The sequence below is a fragment of the Thamnophis sirtalis genome, unplaced genomic scaffold (genome assembly GCF_051295495.1).
Source record: "Thamnophis sirtalis isolate CommonGarterSnake01/CBP01778 unplaced genomic scaffold, rThaSir2_p1.2 scaffold_14, whole genome shotgun sequence".
In the NCBI taxonomy this organism is placed as follows: domain Eukaryota; kingdom Metazoa; phylum Chordata; class Lepidosauria; order Squamata; family Natricidae; genus Thamnophis; species Thamnophis sirtalis.
Window position 1 is genome coordinate 47,241,357 of NW_028261394.1, and position 22,312 is coordinate 47,263,668.

The window sequence follows — 22,312 nt, forward strand, 5'->3', positions numbered from 1 at the left end:
GCTGGCAGCTTCCACCCATCCAGTTCCGGTCAGGTGCAGAGGTGCAAAGACAAAGGATGACCTTGGCTTTCTAGGAAGAATGTTGTTATGGCTACGTCGCATCTCACTCCGTACAATCCCCCCCTCCTATTTTCCCACAATAGAAAAAGGCACAGTAGAATAATAGAAAGTGCGGCAGGCCAAAGTATAACGCTTTGGATGGGTAGCAGTTAGACTTATATACCGCTTCATAGGGCTTTCAGCCCTCTCTAAGCGGTTTACAGAGTTGGCATATCACCCCCACAGTCTGGGTCCTCATTTTACCCATCTTGGAAGGATGGAAAGCTGAGTCAACCCTGAGCCGGTGAGATTTGAACCGCCGAACTGCAGATAACAGTCAGCTGAAGTGGCCTGCAGTACTGCACCCTAACCACTGCGCCACCTCGGCTCTTGGGTACCAGATAGGAGAAGGAAGACTCAACTCACAGTGTAAGGAATGCCATGAAACCTTCATTTCCATGAATGTGGTTTTCCAGGCCGCATAGGCCATGAGTGAAATTTAATAGGCATCGCTGTGTTGACTTCATTGTACAAAAATGTGATTTGCATCATTTGTGTCATTTGCAGTGATGCCCTCTTGAATTTGAAAGAGCCAAGGTGGCGCAGTGGTTAAATGCAGCACTGCAGGCTACTGCTAGATCAGCAGGTCAGCGGTTCAAATCTCACCGGCTCAGGGTTGACTCAGCCTTCCATCCTTCCGAGGTGGGTAAAATGAGGACCCAGATTGTTGGGGGCAATATGCTGACTCTCTGTAAACCGCTTAGAGAGGCCTGAAAGGCCTATGAAGCGGTATATAAGTCTACTGCTATTGCTATTGCTATTGCTAATTTAGTAGCGTGCCGAATGCCCCCTTTCCACCATCAAAACAAGGTTTCATTAAAAATTGAGAAGGAAGGTGATTTTCACCCATCCAGAAAGATTCTCTGTCGGAGGGACCGTTGTCTCCTTGCCACCTAATGCAGGAATGGAAAAAAAAGTCAGATTGACATTATTCACAGCCAATGAGAGAGAGAGAAAATAGTGGGTTTGCTGTGGATAGAATGATCATAATCTAAGATGAATGGCATAAGAGATCTCCATTGGTTTCCATCAAGACTGACTTCATCAAATCCTTGGTTGAATCAGAGTAGAATAGAGCTGGAAGGGACCTTGGGGGTCTTCTAGTCCAGCCCCCTGTTCGAGCAGGGGACCCCATAACATTTCAGACAAATGGTTGTCCACTCTCTTCTTAAAAACCTCCAGTGAGGGAGCATCTACAACTTCTTGTGGCAAACTGTTCCACTGGTTGATTGTTCTCGCTGTCAGGAAATTCCTCCTTAGTTCTAGGTTGCTTCTCTCCTTGGTGAGTTTCCACCCGTTGCTTTTTGTCCTGCCTTCTGGTGCTCTGGAGATTTGAATACAGAGTTATAAGGGATCTAGGAGGTCTTCTAGTCCATCCCCTGTTTGAGCAGGACACCTCATACCAAGCTGTCCAGGGATGAACCCATTCTTTTCCATAGCCAGATTTTTACTCTTGATCAAAGGCATCCAAACTCTCTCCACCAACTTTGTGCCATGAAGCAATTAAAACCGACTCAACCTGCGTTCTCCACTCAGGATGAAAGACGGTTTTATTCCAAATGGAATCATTGCTGGAATAAAATCCCCAAGGATTGTTCTGAGAGTTTCCCAAGCTCGGCTATAGAAGAAGATGGGGTGCAGTTTCCCCCCCCCTTTATCCCCCTTTTTAATGGTTGCAAAACAGACATTCAGTTTTCAATTCTTGTTTCTTGCCTGCAGGTTCATTCGAATGAGATGCAAACGTTTTAATTGAATGCGAGATCCGACTGAGTGCTTTGTTTCCGATTTAGCATGAATTGGCATGGGTTTCTTCTCCCCCCCCCCTTGAAAAGTCATGTTTTCCAAGTCTTTGGAGTGGGTGGAATATTTATAAAGCATCACAGTTTTATTACACCACATTAAAAATTTTCCACCTGATGTTTATGTCGTTTATTCTGTTCAAAACAAGCTCTCTTCCCTTCTCTAACTCAAATATCCTCTCCAATTCCTTCCATGTCCAAAGCTGTGTGTGTGTTTGCGCCAGAAGGGGAATTCTGGGAGTTGAAGTCCACACGTTCGCAAGGTTAAGAAACTGTGATCTAAGAGCTTCCCATAGAACAATGAAATGTCCTTCACGGGTGTCATCCTCAAATATCTATGGCGCTTCTCAATCATCCAGGTCTTGGTTGTCCCAAAAGTGCTTTTTCTAAAAGGCAACTGGACTTTCTTGGGGGGGGGGGTGCCTTGAAAATGTTTTGCTTCCCAACCAAGAAGCTTCTTCAGTTCTGACTGAATAATGGGGGTTGGAAGGATTTCTATTCTTTGCAGCTATTTGGTCGTTAGCACTGAGGGTCATTGAGGCCATTGGTAGCCGCTGGATGATCTGTTTTGGGGTCCCTCAATGTGGAGGTTGAAGAGACACCAAAATAGAACAGAATTCTTCATTGGCTAAATGCGACTGGACACACAAGGAATTTATCTCCAGGGCATCCGTTCTCAATGTACCCTACAACAGCAAAGTGGGAGGTCATCTATCGTAGATCATATTACAATTATTAATCGTGAGATACAAGAAGTGATAAATCATAGATACCAATAGGAGAAGGTAGTAGAAAAGATGAGAAGATAAGAAAGATGAGGAGAATAATAATAATAATAATAATAATCATCATCATCATCATCGCGCAGACTGATTATAAATTGCGGCACAATTCAGTAGCACAAATAATCCATTGGAATTTGTGCAAAAATTATAATATTAAAACAGCAACAAACTGGTGGGAACATCAGCCTGAAAAAGTCACCGAAAATCAGATGGTCAAGATCTTGTGGGATTTCCGTATACAAACAGACAAAATACTGGCGCATAATACACCAGACATCACACTGGTTGAGAAAAATAAGGTCACAATCATAGACATCGCAATACCAGGTGATAGCAGGGTCGCCGAGAAGGAACATGAAAAAATCGCAAGATACCAGGACTTAAAAATCGAAATTCAACGACTATGGCACAAACCAGCAGTGGTAATTCCAGTGGTAATTGGCCCACTGGGTGCTACTCCAAAAGCACTGGAATTACATTTAAAACAGATAAAAATTGACAAAATCACCATCAGTCAAATGCAAAAAGCCGCACTGCGTGGATCTGCACGCATATTACGAAAATACGTTACGACGTCCTAGGCCCCTGGGTGGGGCCCGACTAGTAACCAATGCCAAATCCGGCGAAACAACTGGCCGCTGTGATACAATTGTATAATAACAACAACAACAACAACAACAAATTGCAGCTTCCTGCAATAACACCAGAGGAACTGCAAAAACTACGCTACTCAGAATATCTTATATTTTAAGAAGGAACTTGGTTGATACTTAGGACGCTGGCAGCAAACTGTATCAACCATTAGCACCAGTCACTGGTATTTGTAATGCAATTTTGAATGTTCAGTTGGCTGAGTTTCATGTTTAATGAATAAAGTACATAATAATAATGATAATGGCAGCTCAAGAACAAGTCTTAGCCACAAACTGCATGAAGGCAAAAATTCAACAGGTTACCACCAACAGCAAATGTCGCCTCTGCAATGAGAAAGACGAGACAGTCGACCACTTGATCAGTGGGTGCAGCAAAATTTCACAAACTGACTACCTACAACGCCATGACCGCGTTGCTAAGATCACTGGAAATTGTGCCAAAAGTCTGCATTTGAGTACAGCAAAAAACCACTGGGAACATCAGGTTGAGAAGGTTTTGGAGAATGAGAAAGTCAAGATCTTGTGGGACTTCAGAATTCAGACTGACAGGCACTTGGCCCACAACACACCTGAGGTAACAATAGTTGAAAAGAAAAAAGTACGGTTCATTGACATTGCAATACCTGGAGATGCACGAATTGAAGATAAGCAGCAAGAAAAAAAATCACAAAGTACCGGGACTTGCAAATTGAGGTTGAGCGACTGTGGAAAAAGAAATCGTGTGTTGTCCTGATTGTAATTGGAGACCTTGGAGCAATACCCAAAGGGCTACCTCGCTATTTGGAAATTCTAAATTTATCTGACTTGAACATTCTGACTCTATAAAAAAAACCACCCCACTTGGAACAGCTTATATCATCCGAAGTTACCTTAACAGTTCCTGGGTCCTTGGTTAGGGACCCGAGCTGTTAAATCTCACCATTAAGATTAACAAAAAAAATAATGCAGCCTTCCTACAAAAGAAGAGAAGCATTTTTGCAAATCAATAGTGAGTTGCAAAATTTGCAACTTTCCCCTTGCAATTTCAGCCACGTTGCTCCTACCTGGCCCCAAGGGTGCCCGCACTACAACTCCCATCGTCCGCAGCCGAGGGCTCTCTGTTGAGGCGGGAGGAGGTGGAGGGTGCCATAAGCTTCCTCGCGAGTAAGGGCCGCTTATGCGCTGGAAGGGGGGGCACTTTTGTGGGGGGAGAGGTCCCCACTGACACACACACCAAGATACACACACATACACAGAGAAACACAGACAGACACACAAACATAGACACACACAGAGAGAGATACACACAAACAGACATAGATACAGACACATAAACACGACATGAGACTAGAGCCAATCAGAGAAAGAGAAAACAATGCTCTGAGCCAATGAGGAAACAGTGCGATCGCCGTTAGTTGGCGGGAAAAGGCGGGAAGAAAGGGGGTTCACCCGCTATGGTTTATGAATGGCTAATGAATGGGAGGGCCTCGGTTTTTTTCTATTCCTCCAATGGCAGGTCGCGTTGACCCGAGGAACGAGAAACAAACGTGGCTAAGAGGCTTGTGATTGGCTCCTAGGGGGGAAAAAGGGCAGGGCTTCCCTTAGCTTTCCCTCAATGACAGAAACCGCCGCCTCCGGAGGGCAAGTGACAGTGAGAGCGCGCGGAAAAAGCAGAGGTTTTCATAGGGCGGGAGATAAAGAGTGGGCGGTGCATGGGTTTTCCTTTCCAACCAATGGCAGGAGGAGGAGGAGAAAGCGCGCGCGAGGAAAGGACGAAGCAGGGATTAAAGGCGGGGCTTCTTCTTTCCAACCAATAGCAGGCGCAATCGCCGGGGTGGGCGGTGCCGAGGCGGCCATCGGGGGCGATTTCTCCTCAGGCGACGGCGGGAAGGATTTGAAGGCTTCGTTTCGCGGCTGGGTTTTCCTTTTTCCCTTCGTGATGGAGGCCGCCGAGGTCGAGTTCCTGGCGGAGAGAGAGATGGTCACCATCATCCCCAACTTCAGCCTGGACAGGATTTACCTCATCGGGGTGAGGCCTCGAGGGACTACAACTCCCATGCTCCTTGCCGGTGGCGGGGGTGGTGGTTATGGAACTGAAGTCCCGAAACGAGATGTCCCTGGTTGTCTGGAGGAGGGGTGGTTACGCTTCATCTCCCATCGGCCCAAGTGCGGCTGGTGGCTGAGGATTATGGGGGTTGTAGTTGCCTACGTTTAAACAGGGATGGACGCTGGTAGGGGATTATGGGGTTTACGGTTAAGGAGGTCCCCAACTGCTCCCATCAGCCCTGGCGAGATTATGTGTTGGCAAGGGATTATGGGATGTGTAGTCCCTCCATGTTTATCCCAAAGGATCCCTTTTGTTTGGGGGGGGGAGGGAGGGAAAGGTTTCCATTCCCATCAGCCCCAACCTTCATGACTGGGATGGGATTTGTGATTAAAGAGTCCCATCAGCCCCAACCGGGGTGCTTTGACAAGGAATTATGGGATTGGCAGTCTCCCAAGGTACTTCCATCAGTGCCTGTGGGGAGGGGGATTTCCATCCCCATCATCCCCAGCCAGCCAGCCTGAGCAACTTCCTTGGGCAAATCTTTTGAAAGAAACAGAGATTTGGAGGATCCCATATTGTTTTTTTGGGGGGGGAGAGTGTCCGGGCCGGTGGGCCATTTGGGGAGTGGGGGGTCTCTGGCTGAGTTTCTCCCTCTCTTCTTGCAGGGCGAGCTGGGCCCCTTTAACCCGGGGCTGCCGGTGGAGGTGCCTCTCTGGCTGGCCCTCAACCTGAAACAGAGGCAGAAGTGCCGGCTGGTGCCCCCCGACTGGATGGATGTGGGTAAGGAGCGACGCGCTTCACCCTCTTTGCGTCCCCAACACCAGGTTCCCCTGCCCAGGTTCCCTTGGGGCCTTCCTAGCTTGTTGCACAGGAAGCCAGCAAGCTAGACGTCCTCCTCGTTGTATTTGCAGGTAATCCTCAACTTACAAGTTTAAGTTAGTTTAGTTTAGTTTTATTGATCTTGTATGCCGCCCACTCCCAAAGGACTCCGGGCGGCTTACAATAAAACAAGGGAGGGCGATAATACACAAGACAACATATTAAAATACACAACAGTCACAATTTCCGAGGGGCTGGATATTTCAAAAGCCCCCCGGCCTGCTGGAGCAGCCAGGACTTAACGGCTTTGTGGAAGGCCGGGAGGGTAGTGAGGGTCCGGATCTCCACGGGGAGATCGTTCCAGAGGGCCGGAGCTGCAACAGAGAAGGCTCTCCCCTGGGGAGTCGCCAGCCGACACTGGCTGGCAGATGGGATCCGGAGGAGACCTAACCTGTGTGATCTAATCGGTCTATGGGAGGTAATCGGCAGGAGGCGCAACCACAATTGAGCGCTAGATTTTATGTTGCTAAGTGTTCCTAGTTCATTGGTCCCATTTTACGACTTTTCTTGCCCGCCTTTGTTAAGTGAATCGCTGCGGTCGTTAAATTAGCAATAGGGTTGTCGAGTGAATCTGGCTTCCCCATGGACTTCGCCTGGCCAGAAGGTCACAAAATGATTCCTGAGACACCGTCATAAATATGAGTCAGTTGCCAAGCATGTAAATCCCATGAACGTTGGAATGCCACAGCAGTCATAAATGCGAAAAATGATCGTGCCACTATTTTCAGTGCTGTTGTAATAGTGACTAAACGAACCGTTGTAAGTCGAGGACTACCTGTATGACTTATTTATACCCGGCTGTTATTAGTATTATAAATAACTCAACGTGGTGAACATGCCCAATGCTCCTTCCTCCCCTTATTTTCCCCCAAAACAACAATCCTGTGAGGTGGGTTGAGTTGAGAGAGGGAAACTGGCCCAAAGTCACCCAGCTGGCTTTCTTGCTTGAGGTGGAACTAGAATTCACTAGTCTCCTAGTGATTGGCCTGAAATCACCCAATTGCCTGAGGCAGGATTAGAACTCGCCTGGTTTCTAACCTGAATTTTAAAATAAATACTTCTGGGGAATTTCTCTTACAACTCATTTTTTTTAAATTGCTTTATAGAAAAGTTGGAGCAAATGCGAGATCAGGAACGCAAAGAGGACACTTTCACCCCAATGCCTAACCCTTATTACATGGAATTAACTAAGTTATTGCTGAACTAGTAAGTAGGTTTCTTATTCGAAATAATGTTTGGAAATACAGCAAAGTCTAATTCTGCCAGAGCACAAAAAAATACCTAGGATTGCATTGGTTTGGAAATTGGCATGAACTCTACAAACTGCAAATGCTCCAGAGCACTTTTCTAATCTGTTTGCATCTATTATTTTATATAATATATAGTTATTTAATTTTAATAATGCATATACATATTGCTTGACACTTTTGGTATGTATTTAGAATCTTATTAACATTGTTTCTATGAAGGATTTTTTTTTTTAACAATGTGTGTGACCGCTACTTTTTTGTAATCTCGCCAATCTATTTCTTTTCTTTATTAGTGCTGCAGATAATATTCCAAAGGCTGATGAGATAAGAACTTTGGTTAAGGATATCTGGGACACGCGAATAGCAAAACTTCGTGTATCTGCAGATAGTTTTGTCAGGCAGCAAGAGGTTCACGCCAGGGTAAGATCAATCTCCTGAAAGGATTGTAGTCTTGGAAAAATATTTATGAAAGTGATACTACTACCCGTATGTCAATTCTAGAATATTAGAATATATTTTTATTACTTCATAACAGTGATAGTACTATGTAGTCTTGCAGGAATAGAGACGTTTTGTACACAAATGCCTGCAAGCTTACAATTGTGTAGCTTTATGGCTTGACTGCAGTCTACTGAAATGATGACATGTTGTGTTTGTGGCTGTGTATCCAAATGCATAGTTCTATTACTTATGCTCATAATAAAAGAGTGCGTTTTGTATAAAAGTACACATTTGTGGCTATGTAGTCTAAAAAACTAAGATTTGTGATTATCACTTATCTGAATGATCGGTATGCATTTTATTCCTCATTTATTTGCTCTCCAAGTATATTGGATGGCAACTTACATCATTCCCTGCCAGTCTAAAAGTGAATGGATTTTAACAATTCATTAGGGGTGCAGGTCACAATTGTTGACCCACCTTCCAAATTCTTTTAGCTGACATGGAATACAAATTGAAGGAGCGTAATAAACTATGCTTACAGAAGCCTTGCTTTGGTGCATTTTGGGATCAGTTGAAGCTCTGGGAAAGAGGAAAATAAGTATATAGAGACATTTCAAAACTAATTAAAGAAGAAATGCAAAAAAAAGTGATTACAGAAAAGGGTTTAATGAAATGCAATTCAATTATCTTCCAGTTATTGTCAGATGCTAACTTATCAGCCACAGGAACCAAAGACTGGCTTACTTTTAAAAAGCGAATGGTGCAGTTCTGAAGGTTAACCTCTGGCGCTTATACTTCTTCAAGTTGTGTTGTTTTCTTTCTTTTTAATCAGCTGGACAATCTGACTCTGATGGAGATCAACACCACTGGTGCTTTCCTCACCCAAGCCCTGGATTACATGTACAAGTTGCGATCAAACCTCCAGCCAGGAGGGGCTGTCGAATCCCAGGAATTTTGACAGCAGGGGTTTTTCATGATCAGAACGATGACTCTTTTCAGCCTTTACCTCTCTGGCGTTCACTGGCTTCAGAGAAGAACTAGGCTGTGGCAAACTGTGATGTAACGTTCTTCATAGCATTTGCTTGTGGGGGGAAAAAATGATCTGCTAAACGAGCATCAGCCTGGTACCTCTGCCAGTGCTACCACAGGGTCGCCGTTGTCTTTGGCGGGTGAGGAGGACCCTTGACTCCCCTTGGCAAGCAGGCTCAGTGTGCCCAACACACTCTCAAGTGCTACAGAGCTGCCCTTTCAAGATGCATCAGTGTAACTATTCAAGGTTGCCTGGCATTTGTGTGCTAGCTTGTTTTCCTAGTGTTTGTAAGTTGGAAAGAGGAAGCAAGTTAGTTGCCCCTCTGGGGGATGCTGTTCCTTCAAGGTCATGACCTTCTGATCTGTATGGAAAAGGAGATTATTTTAGTCTTCTGAATGCATAGTTCTCGGCAGCTGCCTAGGAAGCGACTTGTGCCTGGCAACTCAACTTTACATGCCACGCTGGATTTGCCGCTGTGTTACTCATGGAATCTACCCGCCCATTACCTTCGGAGATAAAGGATTTTTTTCCCCCCAGAGGCCATGAATGTGATCACTGAGGTATGGTGCCTTTTTGTGTGTGTCTGCCAAAAGAGACAGAACAGCTTTATGAAAAAAACGAAGCCACAAAACCCACAGAGTTTGGCTTCGGTTCCATTTTTCTTCTAAATGCCTCCTGTGGAGACTGTGACTAAACCAGCTGTTTGCAAGTAGCCAGATTCTAGCTATATTAATCATATAAGCAGTTTCACTGTTAGTCATAATAACACATGTTGTTAGCCATCAATTTTTAAATATTTGTAGACAGCACTTAACAACGCGGGGGCACTACAGGGATTTGCTGTGGTGTTTTATTAGGTAATGATCAAATAAATATTTTAAAAAGCAGTGCATTGCTGCAGTTGTAACTCTCTGACCTCTGCCGTGTGTTGCGCCGCAGAACATTTTGGATTCAGAAGAGTGTGCACAAGAAAATGAGGGTTGCGTAACACACTGTGACTTGTCCCTGTTTATGAAAAAGCTTATCAAAAACTGGAGGGTTAAATATTTGTAAAGTGGAATTGCAGTGTAAGTTGTCTTTTGCATACAGGTTTTTTTTCCTTCTTTAATTACTTTCAGTTTTCAGCAATGGTTTTGAAAGTTTCGGTAAATAAATCTTATTCGGCAAACTAGCACTTTTAACATTAGACTGTGAATTTTTTGCAGGTAAATCTAATATGTACTAAAACAACAACATATACCTTTAACCTAAGTGTCCTTAAGTCTGAGCCCCTTTTAACTTCTGGTGAGGAATCACCGCTTCAAATATTAAAGCAATTGTTGTGCTTGTTCAGATGTACCTTTCTTTTCAATACACTCTTGTATGTTTTTCTACACATATTTTATCTCGGGGCCTGTTTGAAATCCAGCTTGACTGAATGCTGGCGGGGGATTCCTATCCTAATTTAACCCAGATTGTGTGAATGTTCATTCAGACGGGAGTACAGTATAACTGTGGTTGTGAGGCACCCCAGAGTAAATTATTACTACTGTGATATCCCAAGTCAAACTGCTAAAAGATTGGATCCGTCTTGTCCAAGGCCCCATTCCTAATACAAAGGGCTTCTTCTATTTAACGGTGGATAGTCTGGGAAAATAATCCTTTTGTCATGATTTAGGAACATTTTATTACTTTTTTTTTTTTTTTGGATGTCGTCAGAAATTACAGCCATATATTCATAAATACCTAATAACTACATTCAACAAATATATTACATTACATTTAAGTCAAAACAAGTACACTTAAAACAAGTTGAATTTGTTTCACAGCATCTACTGCCCCAGCCTGGGCCTTTGCCCTCCACTTTCTCCTCTTCCTCCTCTCCCCTCACACTCTGTGCTTTTTTCTTTTTCTTTTTTTTTTGCAGAAAAAATCCTACACATGACACCAAACAACGGTCCAAAGGAAAGCAAATGAGTTCTTTTTAAAAAATAAAAAAACTGTAAGCATTGGGCCGGGATGCTTATGGAGGGCGTGGGAGAAGGGAAGAACGAGAGTAACTATCACAATGATGGGGAGAAGGAAAGGGAAAAAAACATTTGCAAAGATGGATTGGTCCAAAGTGGCCTATTGTTTGTTTGTTTCCCCCTCTCCCTCCCCCCTTTCATGTTAGCACCTTTTTAATCTCTGTCTTTTATCTGTTCTGCATCATGAGTGGGAAAGTGTTTCAAACGTCACCCGGGCCTATTTTGGGGAAATGGTGGTTTTCTCGCCAGCTTCTGCAGCTGAGATTGGCCTCAAAGCAAGCTTGTCTTAAGTGCACATTCGTTTCTTTTAATACATGGAAACCAAGCCAATTGGCTCTCCTGCGCGTGCTTAAAAAGCACATGTCGGTCGGGCTGGGGGAAAATTCAAGCCACATGATGCAAAATATAGGTGACATCTTCTTTATTGGAGAAGGGGGAAATAGTGCAATTAAGCGTAGAAGGATGATTGCAACAGCTTGGGTCCCATCCCCCTCCCCCACTCCCCGCCCCTTCGCCTCCGTCCCTTATCAGGGGAAAAACCTTGCAGAAAAAGCAATAAAAGACATGATCACTATCTTTTGACAGATATTGCTCCCCCCCCCGCCCCCGTAGCTGATAAGCAGGATGTGAAAAAAAGATGTGAAACCGCATCTTTGTGATCTAAGAGTGGGGGACAGTGGCTTTTGTTGTTGCGTCAGAAATGGAGAATGCTATTTTTTCCCCCCTTAACATGGCTTTCTTTAAGGGCAGCCTTCGCTCTGCTCTGTCTTACTGTCCCTTAAATGTATTTGTTGTGTTGATTTTGCCTTCTTTTCAAAGGCTGGCTTTTGTAAATCCGTCGCAAAAAGGGCCTGAGTCCTGAATATATTGCAGTCTCCTAGTTGAATCCTTTTCAAATGCTTTGGATCAGGGGATAAAAAATCCTTTCCAAGTTTTGCTTTTTGGTAACATCTAAAGGATGCCGTCACAACGACATTTTTTTTAATTAAAAAAAAGCACTTCCCCCCCACCCCTCTTGTTGCAGGCAGAGACCTCTGGTCATCTCTAAGCGTCACTAGGGACAGAAAAATAAAATTAAACAATGTCTTCATGATTTCTGCTCTTCTTTCTCATACTTCATGAGAGCTGATTGTCTTAGGTGATCATCAGAGAGGATGGGCCGATTTACATACCCAAGTAAATAAATCAAGAGTACTTGGCCACAACTAAGAACAAGACTTTTTAAAAATAGGCCACTAAATTTGCTCTTTAATGTCCCTTGTCAGGCAGTTTCTTCTGAAAAATGGCAAGGACTTTGGTATTAAGAAGTTGCATAGAATTGGGAAGCCTCCAGGTGAGGCTTGTTCAACTTAGATGAAGCAGAATTTATATTTCTAAGCAGCCACGAAAAGCATTGGGTTCCCTGTAAGTAATCATAAGTCCTATGAGAGCGCTTTTTTTTCCATTTGCAGTTCCTTTGTTTTTCAGTAGCGCTATAAACGCAGTATTGCACATCAGCCGTTAAATCAAAGGAGAAGGAATTATGGAAAAAATAAAAATAAAAAGAACCTGGCAAATTTTTGCTGCTGCAAAGAGATTTACAAACCTAAGCCTTAAACCCTTTAAGGTAGAAAGGTGAGCTCTAAATGCAATAAATATTCAAACTACATTGAGATTAACTTCAATCTCTTCCGGGCAATTTTTGAATTATATAAAGAGGGTTGGAGAATCAAGAGGAAGGGATCTACCTTGAAGAGAGCAAGAATAGCAACAACTGACCCTCCATTGGGAGAGGGGGGCTCTCCCATCAAGTCTGGAATGAAATATAGAGTGTGGTCAGGTCTCAGGAAAATTAGTGGTTGGTCAGCAAAGGAAGGCAGGTGGCAGCTTAGAATTAGGCAAAATCTTAAGCCCGAGCAGTTCAAAAGTCATGGAATGGGCAGTGGTAGCTAAATCTGTTGCGGGTCATTTAATTTGGTTATTTACGTTAAGCAAAATGTGGGCTTGGACACACGCAAGAGCCTTGCCATCCTACAATTTTCTGGGTGATGCTGAATAGCCAGCATGCCCAACTCTACAGCCAATGGGGAAGGGTGCTAGGAATTGTAGTACAGCCACCTCCAGGGGTTGCAAACTCCTTAAGTTGCAGGAACCCATCTTTATATTCTGGCTGCCCCTTCAGGTTGCAAAAGATTTGGTTAACACCGGAGGAAGATACGAAAGGAGAAAGAGGTTTGACAGCGAGAAACAAACGCCATGCTAACTTACCCATTTTGTCCCTAACAAAAAGATTCTCTTCTGAGATTGTCAATTTCACAGTTAATTCATGAAATTGACAACAATTTTTTTGCTTTTGTTTTTTGAAAGAATAGCTAAAGTACTCCTTAGAAGTCTGGGTTGGATTGAGGGAATCTGTGTGGATGCCTTCAGTGTAAAAAGTCACTCAGATTGTGCTTTAAAGAAGAAGAAAAAAAAACCCCAAAATGCTAAACTCTCAACCAATTCCTTATAAATATCCAGAAGCCCCGTAAAGTTACGGCCGTCACAATGTGAGCTGCCGAATTAAGAGGGCCAAAATATTCAAAACTGCTTCAAAAGGCACAGGAACATCGTTCTTTTTGAATCTTTAGCAACAGAGGGAGAGCACAAAGGAGGGGAGGCTTGTTCTCAAAGCAGCTAAGGCAGTCCTCGACTTACAACAATTCATTTAGTGGCCATTCAAAGTTACGACGGCACTGGAAACAGCGACTTAGGACCATTTTTCACAGGGACAACCTTTCCAGCATCCTCGCGATCAAAATTCAGGCTTTTTGGCAAATGGTTCGCATTTGCAACCATTGCCTTTTGCAACCTCCTGGCGAGGGGAAGCCAGATTCACTTTAACAACCGGCTTTACTAACTTATCAACTGCAAAGATTCACTTAACAACCTTGGCAGGAGAGGAGGTAAAACGGAGCAAGATTCACATCACAACTGTCTAATTTAACCATGGAAATGTTGGGCTCCATTTTGGTCTTTTAAGTCCAGGACTAACTGTACTTTGGAGAAAGACGCAGCTGCTTTAAGAGGTCCCAAAGGGCTACTTCCTTCAAACTCCTCTCTCGTATATCCTATGGCCGCGGTGGCAAACCTTTCCAGCACCAATAGCAATAGCAGTTAGACTTATACACCGCTTCATAGGGCTTTCAGCCCTCTCTAAGCGGCTTACAGAGTCACCATATCGCCCCCAACAACAATCCGGGTCCTCATTTTACCCACCTCGGAAGGATGGAAGGCTGAGTCAACCCTGAGCCGGTGAGATTTGAACAGCCGAACTGCAGTCAGCTGAAGTAGCCTGCAGTGCTGCATTTAACCACTGCACCACCTCGGCTCAGTGTCAAAATGGGAACGTGCGTACGGAAATCGGAAGAGAAGCTCTCCGGTGCGCACAGGAGCGCCAGAAACTGGAAGCTCAGCTTCCCAGCACACGCATGGGTGCCGGCCGCCTGGTCTTCCATTTTCTAACATGCATGCATGGACGAAGACCAGCTGGCCAGCATGTGTGTGCCTGCCGGGGAGAGCTGCTCCTCCAGTTTCCTGTGCTCCCGCGTACATGGAGACCAGCTGGCCGGAGCGCACGCGCGCGCCAGAATGCATAAGATCAACAGGCAACTGCTGGAGTGCCCAGAGAGATGGCTATGCGTGCCATCACGATCCTATGGTAAAGAATTAGCCCAGCGGCAGCCCCACCATATTCCAGGAGTCCCAACCATAGTAGATAATTTCATTTGGCAGGAAAGATGGTGGTATTTAGCACCAGTGAAACGCAAAAAAATAAAAACCCAGGCAAGTTTGCTGAGGTCCATTTGCAAAGCACAGGTAGCCCTCAGTTTAGAACCACAACTAGAACTAAGCAAGAAGGTTGTTAAACGAATCATTTGCCTGATTTTACAACCTTTTTGCCACGCAAAAACCCGCAGTTATTAAGTGAACCCAGCTTCTTTCACTGACTGCTTATGGGAAGCTGGCTGGGAAAGTTGCCATTGAGGGTCCCGTAATGCCGCGGTGGTCTTGCAAGCATCCCAAAGGCAACTTGGTTGCCAAAGTGCCCAGATTGTGGGGATGGGAACTGTGAAGATGCTTCAACCGTTGCTCAGTAAGAAGAAGTCGCTTTTTTTCAGTGTGCCATTGTAACTGGGACAGACACTAATGAAATGGTCGTTAAGTGGAGAACTGTCTTTCTCCCCTTGCAGAATGGGCTTTTTTTTGTCATGCCACCAGATTGGGTGTTTGTGTGTGAACAACTCTAGCTTTAAATAAGCAGCATGACTGTTGCCTTCTTTTTTTCCATATACTTCTTTGACAATTCGGGATAGATCTTCTAAAGCGGGGGGGGGGGGGGGAAACGACATTTCAGAAAATCGGTGCCACCCATGTATGATTTTAGATGTTGCAGGTAAAACAGATGATGATTAAATCCACTTCAACGCCTTAAATCTGGTTGTGACCCGACAAAAGCGCGCACAACAAAACCGCGTTGCTAAAACCGCAACGTCATCAACACGCCGACAACAGCGCGGCGACAACAGCGCGGCGACCGAAGGGCGATTTACAACAGCGCGGCGACAGAAGGGCGATTTAAGTTAAGGTAAGCGTTAGGTTTAGGGTTAGGTTTAGGTTTAGGGTTAGGGTTAGGGTTAGGTTTAGGGTTAGGTTTAGGGTTAGGGTTAAGTTTAGGGTTAGTGTTACGTTTAGGGTTACGTTTAGGGTTAGGTTTAGGTTTACAGCGCCCTTCTGTCACCGCGCTGTTGTCGGCGCGATTCAGTGCTCATTCGTCGGAGCGCTTTAGAACTCGCGGTTTTGTCACCGCGGTTGAGTCAGGCGTGCTTTTGTCGGTCGCCCTTTTGTCGGCGAACCAAATCTGGTAACTAAAATCTTAGTGGTTTCTTGTCTTCTCAATAGCAGTGAAGCACGGTTGGTACTCCAAGTGCTTTGAAGAAAAAGAGGGAAGGGAAGGACAGAAAGACGCCAGAGAAAACGAAGGGGGAAGATAATTCTGTTTTCAGCAAGAGTTTCTTTCTCCACCAGCAACTGGCGCTCCGTGCTGCAAAATAATCAACAGGTGGAACACACTCGCCCAGCAGAAAACTCCCCTTTAAAATTGTTTTAAAAAAACAAAACAAAAACACTTTTATTATTTTATCAGGTCCTGACCAGCAGCTGTAAAAACACATAAAGCAAGCCCGTTTTTTTTTTTTTCCCTTTTGCCAAGAAAAAAAGGAGGAAAAAAAAGCAGAAACATATTGAAAATGGCAAGCTTTTTATAATAATAATTAAAGTAATAAAAACATACAAAACTTCTTTTTTTTTTAAATATATACACACTAAGGCTGAAGCACCTTTTATTTTATTTTATTTTTTTTCCAACTCTTTTTAATTGCAAAATCTTTGTATGAAAATTCTACCCGCCAGGGTACATAATCTATGCGTCGGTATGTTCTGTACATCTCGCCCCTCCTTCCCCTCCCCAGGAATAAAAAGTGTACCTTGTTTTTTTGTGTATTCACTTTTTTATTTGTCAGGATGAAGTGCACTTCCAGCCCAAAAGCTGACGGATGCATGGGAAGTCCGGCGTTGGGAGCTGCGGTTTTTCTTATTCTACTAGATTTATTGACTGTGCAGGTTTTAAGGTTATCCCAAATATCCAGTTCGTTCTAACCAAAAAAAACAATGGTGGGTATGCTGGGTGTTCTCTCGGACGAGGAGACAAACGTATTTCAAGAACAAACGAAGCAGGAGGGCTCGAGTGTCGCAATCGAAGGGGTTATGGCAACGAGGCGGAGCGGGAAGCCGGGATTTTAAATCCAGCGGCTCCTCCGGGGACAGGAAGAGGGAGCGTTTAGTGTCATTGATGGAATCTCCGGATTCGACCAAGATCTTCAAAAGACAAAAAAATAATAAAAAATAAAAAAAAAGGGAGAGAGAAGGAAGAAAAGCAGACGAAGATGCCGAAGGGAAATGAACCCTTTCCAAAGTCTTGAAAAACGTAGACTTCCGTCGAAATGGATCACTCGCGGAGTTTCAAAAAAAATAAAATAAAACAAGTCTCAAGAGTTCGGTTGCACTTCTGAAAGAGGCGGGGTTCAGATTTATCCTTGTTTTTTTTCCTGGCTTCCCGCCAAATCGTGGTTTGTTTGTTTTGTTTTTTGCTCCATGCATGGCACATCCTTTTGATTTATTTATTTATTCTTTTTTTATTTATTATTTATTTAAGCTTCAAACCTCCCCGTGAAAAATATTAAATATTCCAGGTAATAAAATAGATTATTATTATTAATTATTATTATTATTATTATTTCTATACTCTATGTTTGGCCTAGGGCAAGGGGCATGTCACCTGGGATACCCCTTGAAATAACTCCGGGACCACTGCATGGCTGGCAACGCAAGGCACTTTCTCAAGTGATCAAGTTCGGCCTGAATCCGTTCCCTTTCCGAGGCAATTTTCTGCTTCTGGTTCCTTAGTTCCTGCGGAGAAGAGAAGAATCGGTTGAGACGCTCGCGTCCTCCTCCGCTGAGGCAGGCAGGGATCTATAGCATTGCATGTCCAAGCTTGGCCACATTAAGACTTGTGGACTTCAACTCCCAGAATTCCCCCCCGTCAGCCATGATGAATTCTGGGAGTTGAAGTCCCAAAGACTTAAAACGTTCATGGCTGGCTGGGGAATTCTGGGAGTTGAAGCCCACGAGTCTTGAAGTGGCCAAGACTGGACACCTCTGATTTCTAGTATTCTGGAAAAACACAGCACCAAAAACACAACTCCTGAATTGAAATGTCGCAGAACCTTCCCCGACGCCAGAATTTCTTCTTTTGCTTCGGCGACCACCATGTTATGCCAAAGGAACCAACATCCACCGTGCCTGGGACTGAGTGGCAGAGGAGTTAAGCAGAGGTGGATGGGAGACCAAGGAGAGATCCGAGGCCTGGAGTCTCAATGAGGAAATCACACACACACACACACACACACCACTGAAAAGGCATTGACCTTTTGTGGCCCACCAGCAGCCAGGGAAGCTGGCAGCAGATTCGGACAGTGAGGAGGTTGGGGAGGAAGATGGGCCAGTCCTGGAGTCTGGGGAAGGCTCTGATGAGGGCTCTGTGTTGAAGGCAGAGAGAGGGCCAGGGCCGTCTGACAGTTATCAGCTGCCTTCGGAGTCAGACATCAGTGAGGCAGACGAACAGCTGGAGCCTGTTCCCAGTGTGCGCATGCGCAGTATTGCCAGACGAAGGGAACAGCTAAAGAACAGAGGTCGACTTGGGAGTAAAGCCACAGGTGGACGGTGAATGGCCCCTCCCAGAGGAGATAAAAGAGGAGCGAAAGGGGAGTGGAGTTTGCAGGAGACAATTAGTTCGCTTAATTGGTTCTTGACTCCCCAAGACTCCTTGCCAAATTTTTGCAGAGATCGGCCTGGCAGCTCTCCAAGCCAGATAAGGTCTGTGACTGTAAATCCTCCCAAGCCAGATAAGGTCTGTGACTGTAAATCCTCCTTTGAAAGACTTCGCTGGATGCGAATGAGCAGAATTCACAGTCAATTAATAAAAGGGGATTTGGTCGGGACCAGGAGTTGGCTTCAGGCTCTCGGGAAGCCTCCATCGGAAGAGGACCTCTTGTTTGGCCAAGAAAACTCACGGACGGCTTGCCCGAGGGAGTGGGGCTGAAGGCCTACTCACCGTCATGGTGTGCGAGAGCTGTTCTGCGGTCAGACTGAGGCTGTAGTGCTGGGCCTCCAAACGTCGGCATTGTGTCTGCAGCACTTGCCGCTCCAGGTTTTGCTCTGCGGTGCAATTTGAACCGGTTAGTCAACTGATGGCGGCAGGAGAACAAACCGTTTACAAACCTCCCCGTGAAGCCGGCCAATTGGTGAGCCGCTTCCAACCCAATAGATTGGAACCATAAATGAATACAAGTGATTTCCCCGATTTCTAACTGTCTTTTCGCCTTGAACCTGTGGGGGAGATACTCACATGCATAAATACAGATGTTAATCTACCTTTCCAGCTCAGATGCTATTTTTGGCCAAGGCACACTGGAGTAAGAATTGGAGTGCTACGGTGGCCTAGAGGTGGAACTCTCGCCTCACAATCAGGAGGCTATGAGTTCGATCCTAGGTAGAGGCAGATCTTTCTCTCAATGAGAATATATATCTGCTGAAACAAAACTCCGCATTGGCGACCTGGCAGGGCATCCGGCCATTAAATACTCTGCTAGCTCCATTAAGTTGCCCAGACGCCACCCTGCAAGGGATTATAGGCTCATTAAGATGATGAAAGATGATGACACTGGACTAAGAATCATACTGCTGATCACGGCTAACAGAACTGCTACCTTCTCTGGTTCAGGCCACACTGTTTCTCTCACATTTTGGGAAATTAAATCCAGGCCCTTCCTCCCTGCCCGAACCATGGTGAGAGGTCGGAATAAGAGATGGGCAGAAAATAAATTTCATATTGAATAAGGAAAATTGTAATCTACATATTAGAGCATTCGGAAGTAGCCCATTGGCTTTTTTGCAATAAGAAAAATGAAATTTCTCTGCCTTCTCCAGCAAGATGCTCCAGAATGCGATGGATAGAATAGGATGGGATGGGATGGGGTGGGACAGATTGATTGATTGATGGGTAGATTGATGGATGGATAAAGGAATGGGGTATGGGTATGGAGAGAAATAGGATTTGGAGAGGGAGAGGAATGGGGAATAGAGATGGATGTATGGTTTAGGTTTATTAGATTTATATGCCGCCCTTCTCCCAAGGACTCAGGGCGGCGTACAACATTAAGAGAAACACATAATACAAAAGATCCAAGGTGGCGCAGTGGTTAAATGCAGCAATGCAGGCTACTTCAGCTGACTGCAGTTCTGCAGTTTGGCTGTTCAAATCTCACCGGCTCAAGGTTGACTCAGCCTTCCATCCTTCCGAGGTGGGTGAAATGAGGACCCGGATTGTTGTTGGGGGTGATATGCTGACTCTGTAAACCGCTTAGAGAGGGCTGAAAACCCTATGAAGCGGTATATAAGTCTAACTGCTATAAAAGTTTTAAAAAATTAAATAGAATAACCCAAACGAACCCAATAAGAATTGACAATAACATTTTTTTAAAAAAAATTTTTTTGAATTAAAATTAACAATGGCCAATAATTTATTTTGTTTTGTCCAGGCCAGGATGGATGGATGGATGGATGGATGGATGGATGGATGGATGGATGGATGGATACAGACAGACAGACAGACAGACAGACAGACAGACAGACAAGATAGATAGGAGTTTTTTTCCCTTGAAAAAAGAATGGCCTTTTAACATCTTGTTCCTTTCAGAATTAGCTTACTGGATCGCAAATGGAATTTGCAACAGATTGCAAAAATGAAGTCCCTGCCCACTCCCAGCAGTCTGGCGAACACACACTTGGGTGATTATGTCTGCTTCTCCTCCTCCCCCCGTTTTTTTTCCCTCTCTCTCTTTTTTTTTTGGGAAACTTGGCCAAACTAAATGCTCAATATCTAGAAAACAAAGGATCATTGTTCTCGGCGGATGCTTCTGTTTATTAGTCTATCACCGGCAACTCCAAGCACTGTCCCTACTCGGTGGCCAGCAATCAGTAATGACCACGATCAACAAATCAGTCAATGCCTAAGTCAATTCCACCCTATCAAAATTTAGCGCTTTGCATTTCAAATCCCTTTTAAGTCGATGGGAAACAAATCCCGGTCCCTCTGCTTTCAATTGCTTTCAATTGCATAGCTGGCTGGGGAGTTGAAGTCCACGTGTCTTAAAAAAGGTGGGCAAGATTGAGAAACGGCCATCCTGGACCACGCCATCCTTACCATCGACGTGCTCTTGATAAGCCTCGAAGACTGCTTCGATCCCGTGCCATTTTGGTCTGGGGTACTCCTCCTCCTCCTCCTCTTCCTCTTCCTCGTCCTCTTCGGAATCGGAGACCTTCTGGTGTTCTGGAGGAGCCAGCCCCTTGTGCTGGGGGTCTTTCTGCCCGTTTTGTTGAGGCAAAGATCCCCAGCTGGAAGTCTGCAGTTCCGGAATGTTATAATGGATGGAAGCGTCCACTTTGTGGTTCTGCTCTGCCGAATGAACCATTGAGTTGCCTAAAGGACAGCAGATATAAAAGGAAGACATTGAACTCCCAGTTTAACGACGGCTTTTGCTCAGGACTGGCGCCATTATAATTTCTGAAGAGTCCTATGAATGTGGAGAGAGCTACGGGAAGACTTTGGATTTAGAGCACAGAATGTAGAGCCGAGGTGGCGCAGTGGTTAAATGCAGCACTGCAGGCTACTTCAGCTGACTGCTAGTTCTGCAGTTCGGCTGTTCAAATCTCACCGGCTCAGGGTTGACTGAGCCTTCCATCCTTCCGAGGTGAGTAAAATGAGGACCCGGATTGTTGTTGTGGGGCAATATGCTGACTCTGTAAACCGCTTAGAGGGGGCTGAAAGCCCTATGAAGCGGTATATAAGTCTAACATTGCTATTGCTATTGCTATGTAAAGTTAGAAGGGACCTTGGAGGTCTTCTAGTTGAACCCTGCTCAAGCAGGAGACCCTATACCAGTGATGGCAAACCTTTTCAGCCCCCAGTGCCCAAACCGGAAGGTGTGTGTGTGTGTGTGTGTGTGTATGAGCCAAAGTGGCGCAGTGGTTAAATGCAGCACTGCAGGCTACTGCTAGATCAGCAGTTCAGTGGTTCAAATCTCACCGGCTCACCGGCTCACCGGCTCAGGGTTGACTCAGCCTTCCATCCTTCCGAGGTGGGTAAAATGAGGACCCAGATTGTTGGGGGCAATATGCTGACTCTCTGTAAACCGCTTAGAGAGGCCTGAAAGGCCTATGAAGCGGTATATAAGTCTACTGCTATTGCTATTGCTATGTGTGTGTGTGTGTACCAAAGCCCCAGAAACTCAAAAGACCAGCTACGCACCAGCCACTTGGTCTTCTTCGTGCACACCAGCTAGGTGGTCTTCGCGTGCGCCAGAGCTCTGGAAACCCAAAGACCAGGTGGGCCGTTGCACACATGCGCACCAGCCCGTTGGATTTCTGGTTTCCGGTGCTCCGGCATGTGTGAAGATCAGCTGGCTGGTGCTCATGCGCACACCAGAAAGCAGAAGAGCAGCTGGCGATAGCGCAGTGCCATAGAGAGGCCTCTGGTAGAGCCATGCTTCTGAACCTTGGCAACTTTAAGATGCCTGGATTTAACAACCCCGTTACTAACTTAAGCACTGCAGTGATTCCCTTAACAACCATGGCAAGAAAGGTCGTAAAACAGGGCCAAATTCCCTTAACAACTGTCTTGGCTTTACAAACAGAAATTTGGGAG

At 45.0% G+C, this 22,312-nt stretch overlaps 2 protein-coding genes across 5 annotated transcripts in view; one reads left to right on the forward strand and one right to left on the reverse strand.

The window, feature by feature from the left end:
* The first annotated feature begins 5,185 nt into the window (after positions 1 to 5,185).
* GINS2 (GINS complex subunit 2) lies at positions 5,186 to 10,294 on the forward strand. The gene is made up of 5 exons (XM_087701738.1): positions 5,186 to 5,344; positions 6,028 to 6,142; positions 7,348 to 7,447; positions 7,785 to 7,911; positions 8,768 to 10,294. The coding sequence occupies exons 1-5, from the start codon at positions 5,255 to 5,257 to the stop codon at positions 8,891 to 8,893; spliced, it is 558 nt and encodes a 185-aa protein (XP_087557864.1). The 5' UTR covers positions 5,186 to 5,254; the 3' UTR covers positions 8,894 to 10,294.
* Positions 10,295 to 16,320: 6,026 nt separating this feature from the next.
* GSE1 (Gse1 coiled-coil protein) overlaps positions 16,321 to 22,312 on the reverse strand; it is a 212,642-nt gene continuing 206,650 nt past the window's right edge. For all 4 annotated transcript variants that reach the window (XM_087729495.1, XM_087729498.1, XM_087729496.1 and 1 more), the window contains 3 exons: positions 20,813 to 21,088; positions 18,662 to 18,765; positions 16,321 to 17,457 (listed from right to left, as the gene is read on the reverse strand). In XM_087729495.1, coding sequence (XP_087585621.1) covers positions 17,323 to 17,457; positions 18,662 to 18,765; positions 20,813 to 21,088 — 515 coding nt within the window. In that variant the 3' untranslated portion in view covers positions 16,321 to 17,322. The remainder of the gene's footprint in view (positions 17,458 to 18,661; positions 18,766 to 20,812; positions 21,089 to 22,312) is intronic.

Coding starts and splice junctions, on each gene's coding strand:
- GINS2 (XM_087701738.1), top strand. CDS start 5,255: ATGGAGGCCGCCGAGGTCGAGTTCCTGGCGGAGAGAGAGATGGTCACC. Junction 7,448..7,784: donor ACTAAGTTATTGCTGAACTA/GTAAGTAGGTTT, acceptor TTTCTTTATTAG/TGCTGCAGATAATATTCCAA. Junction 7,912..8,767: donor AGCAAGAGGTTCACGCCAGG/GTAAGATCAATC, acceptor CTTTTTAATCAG/CTGGACAATCTGACTCTGAT.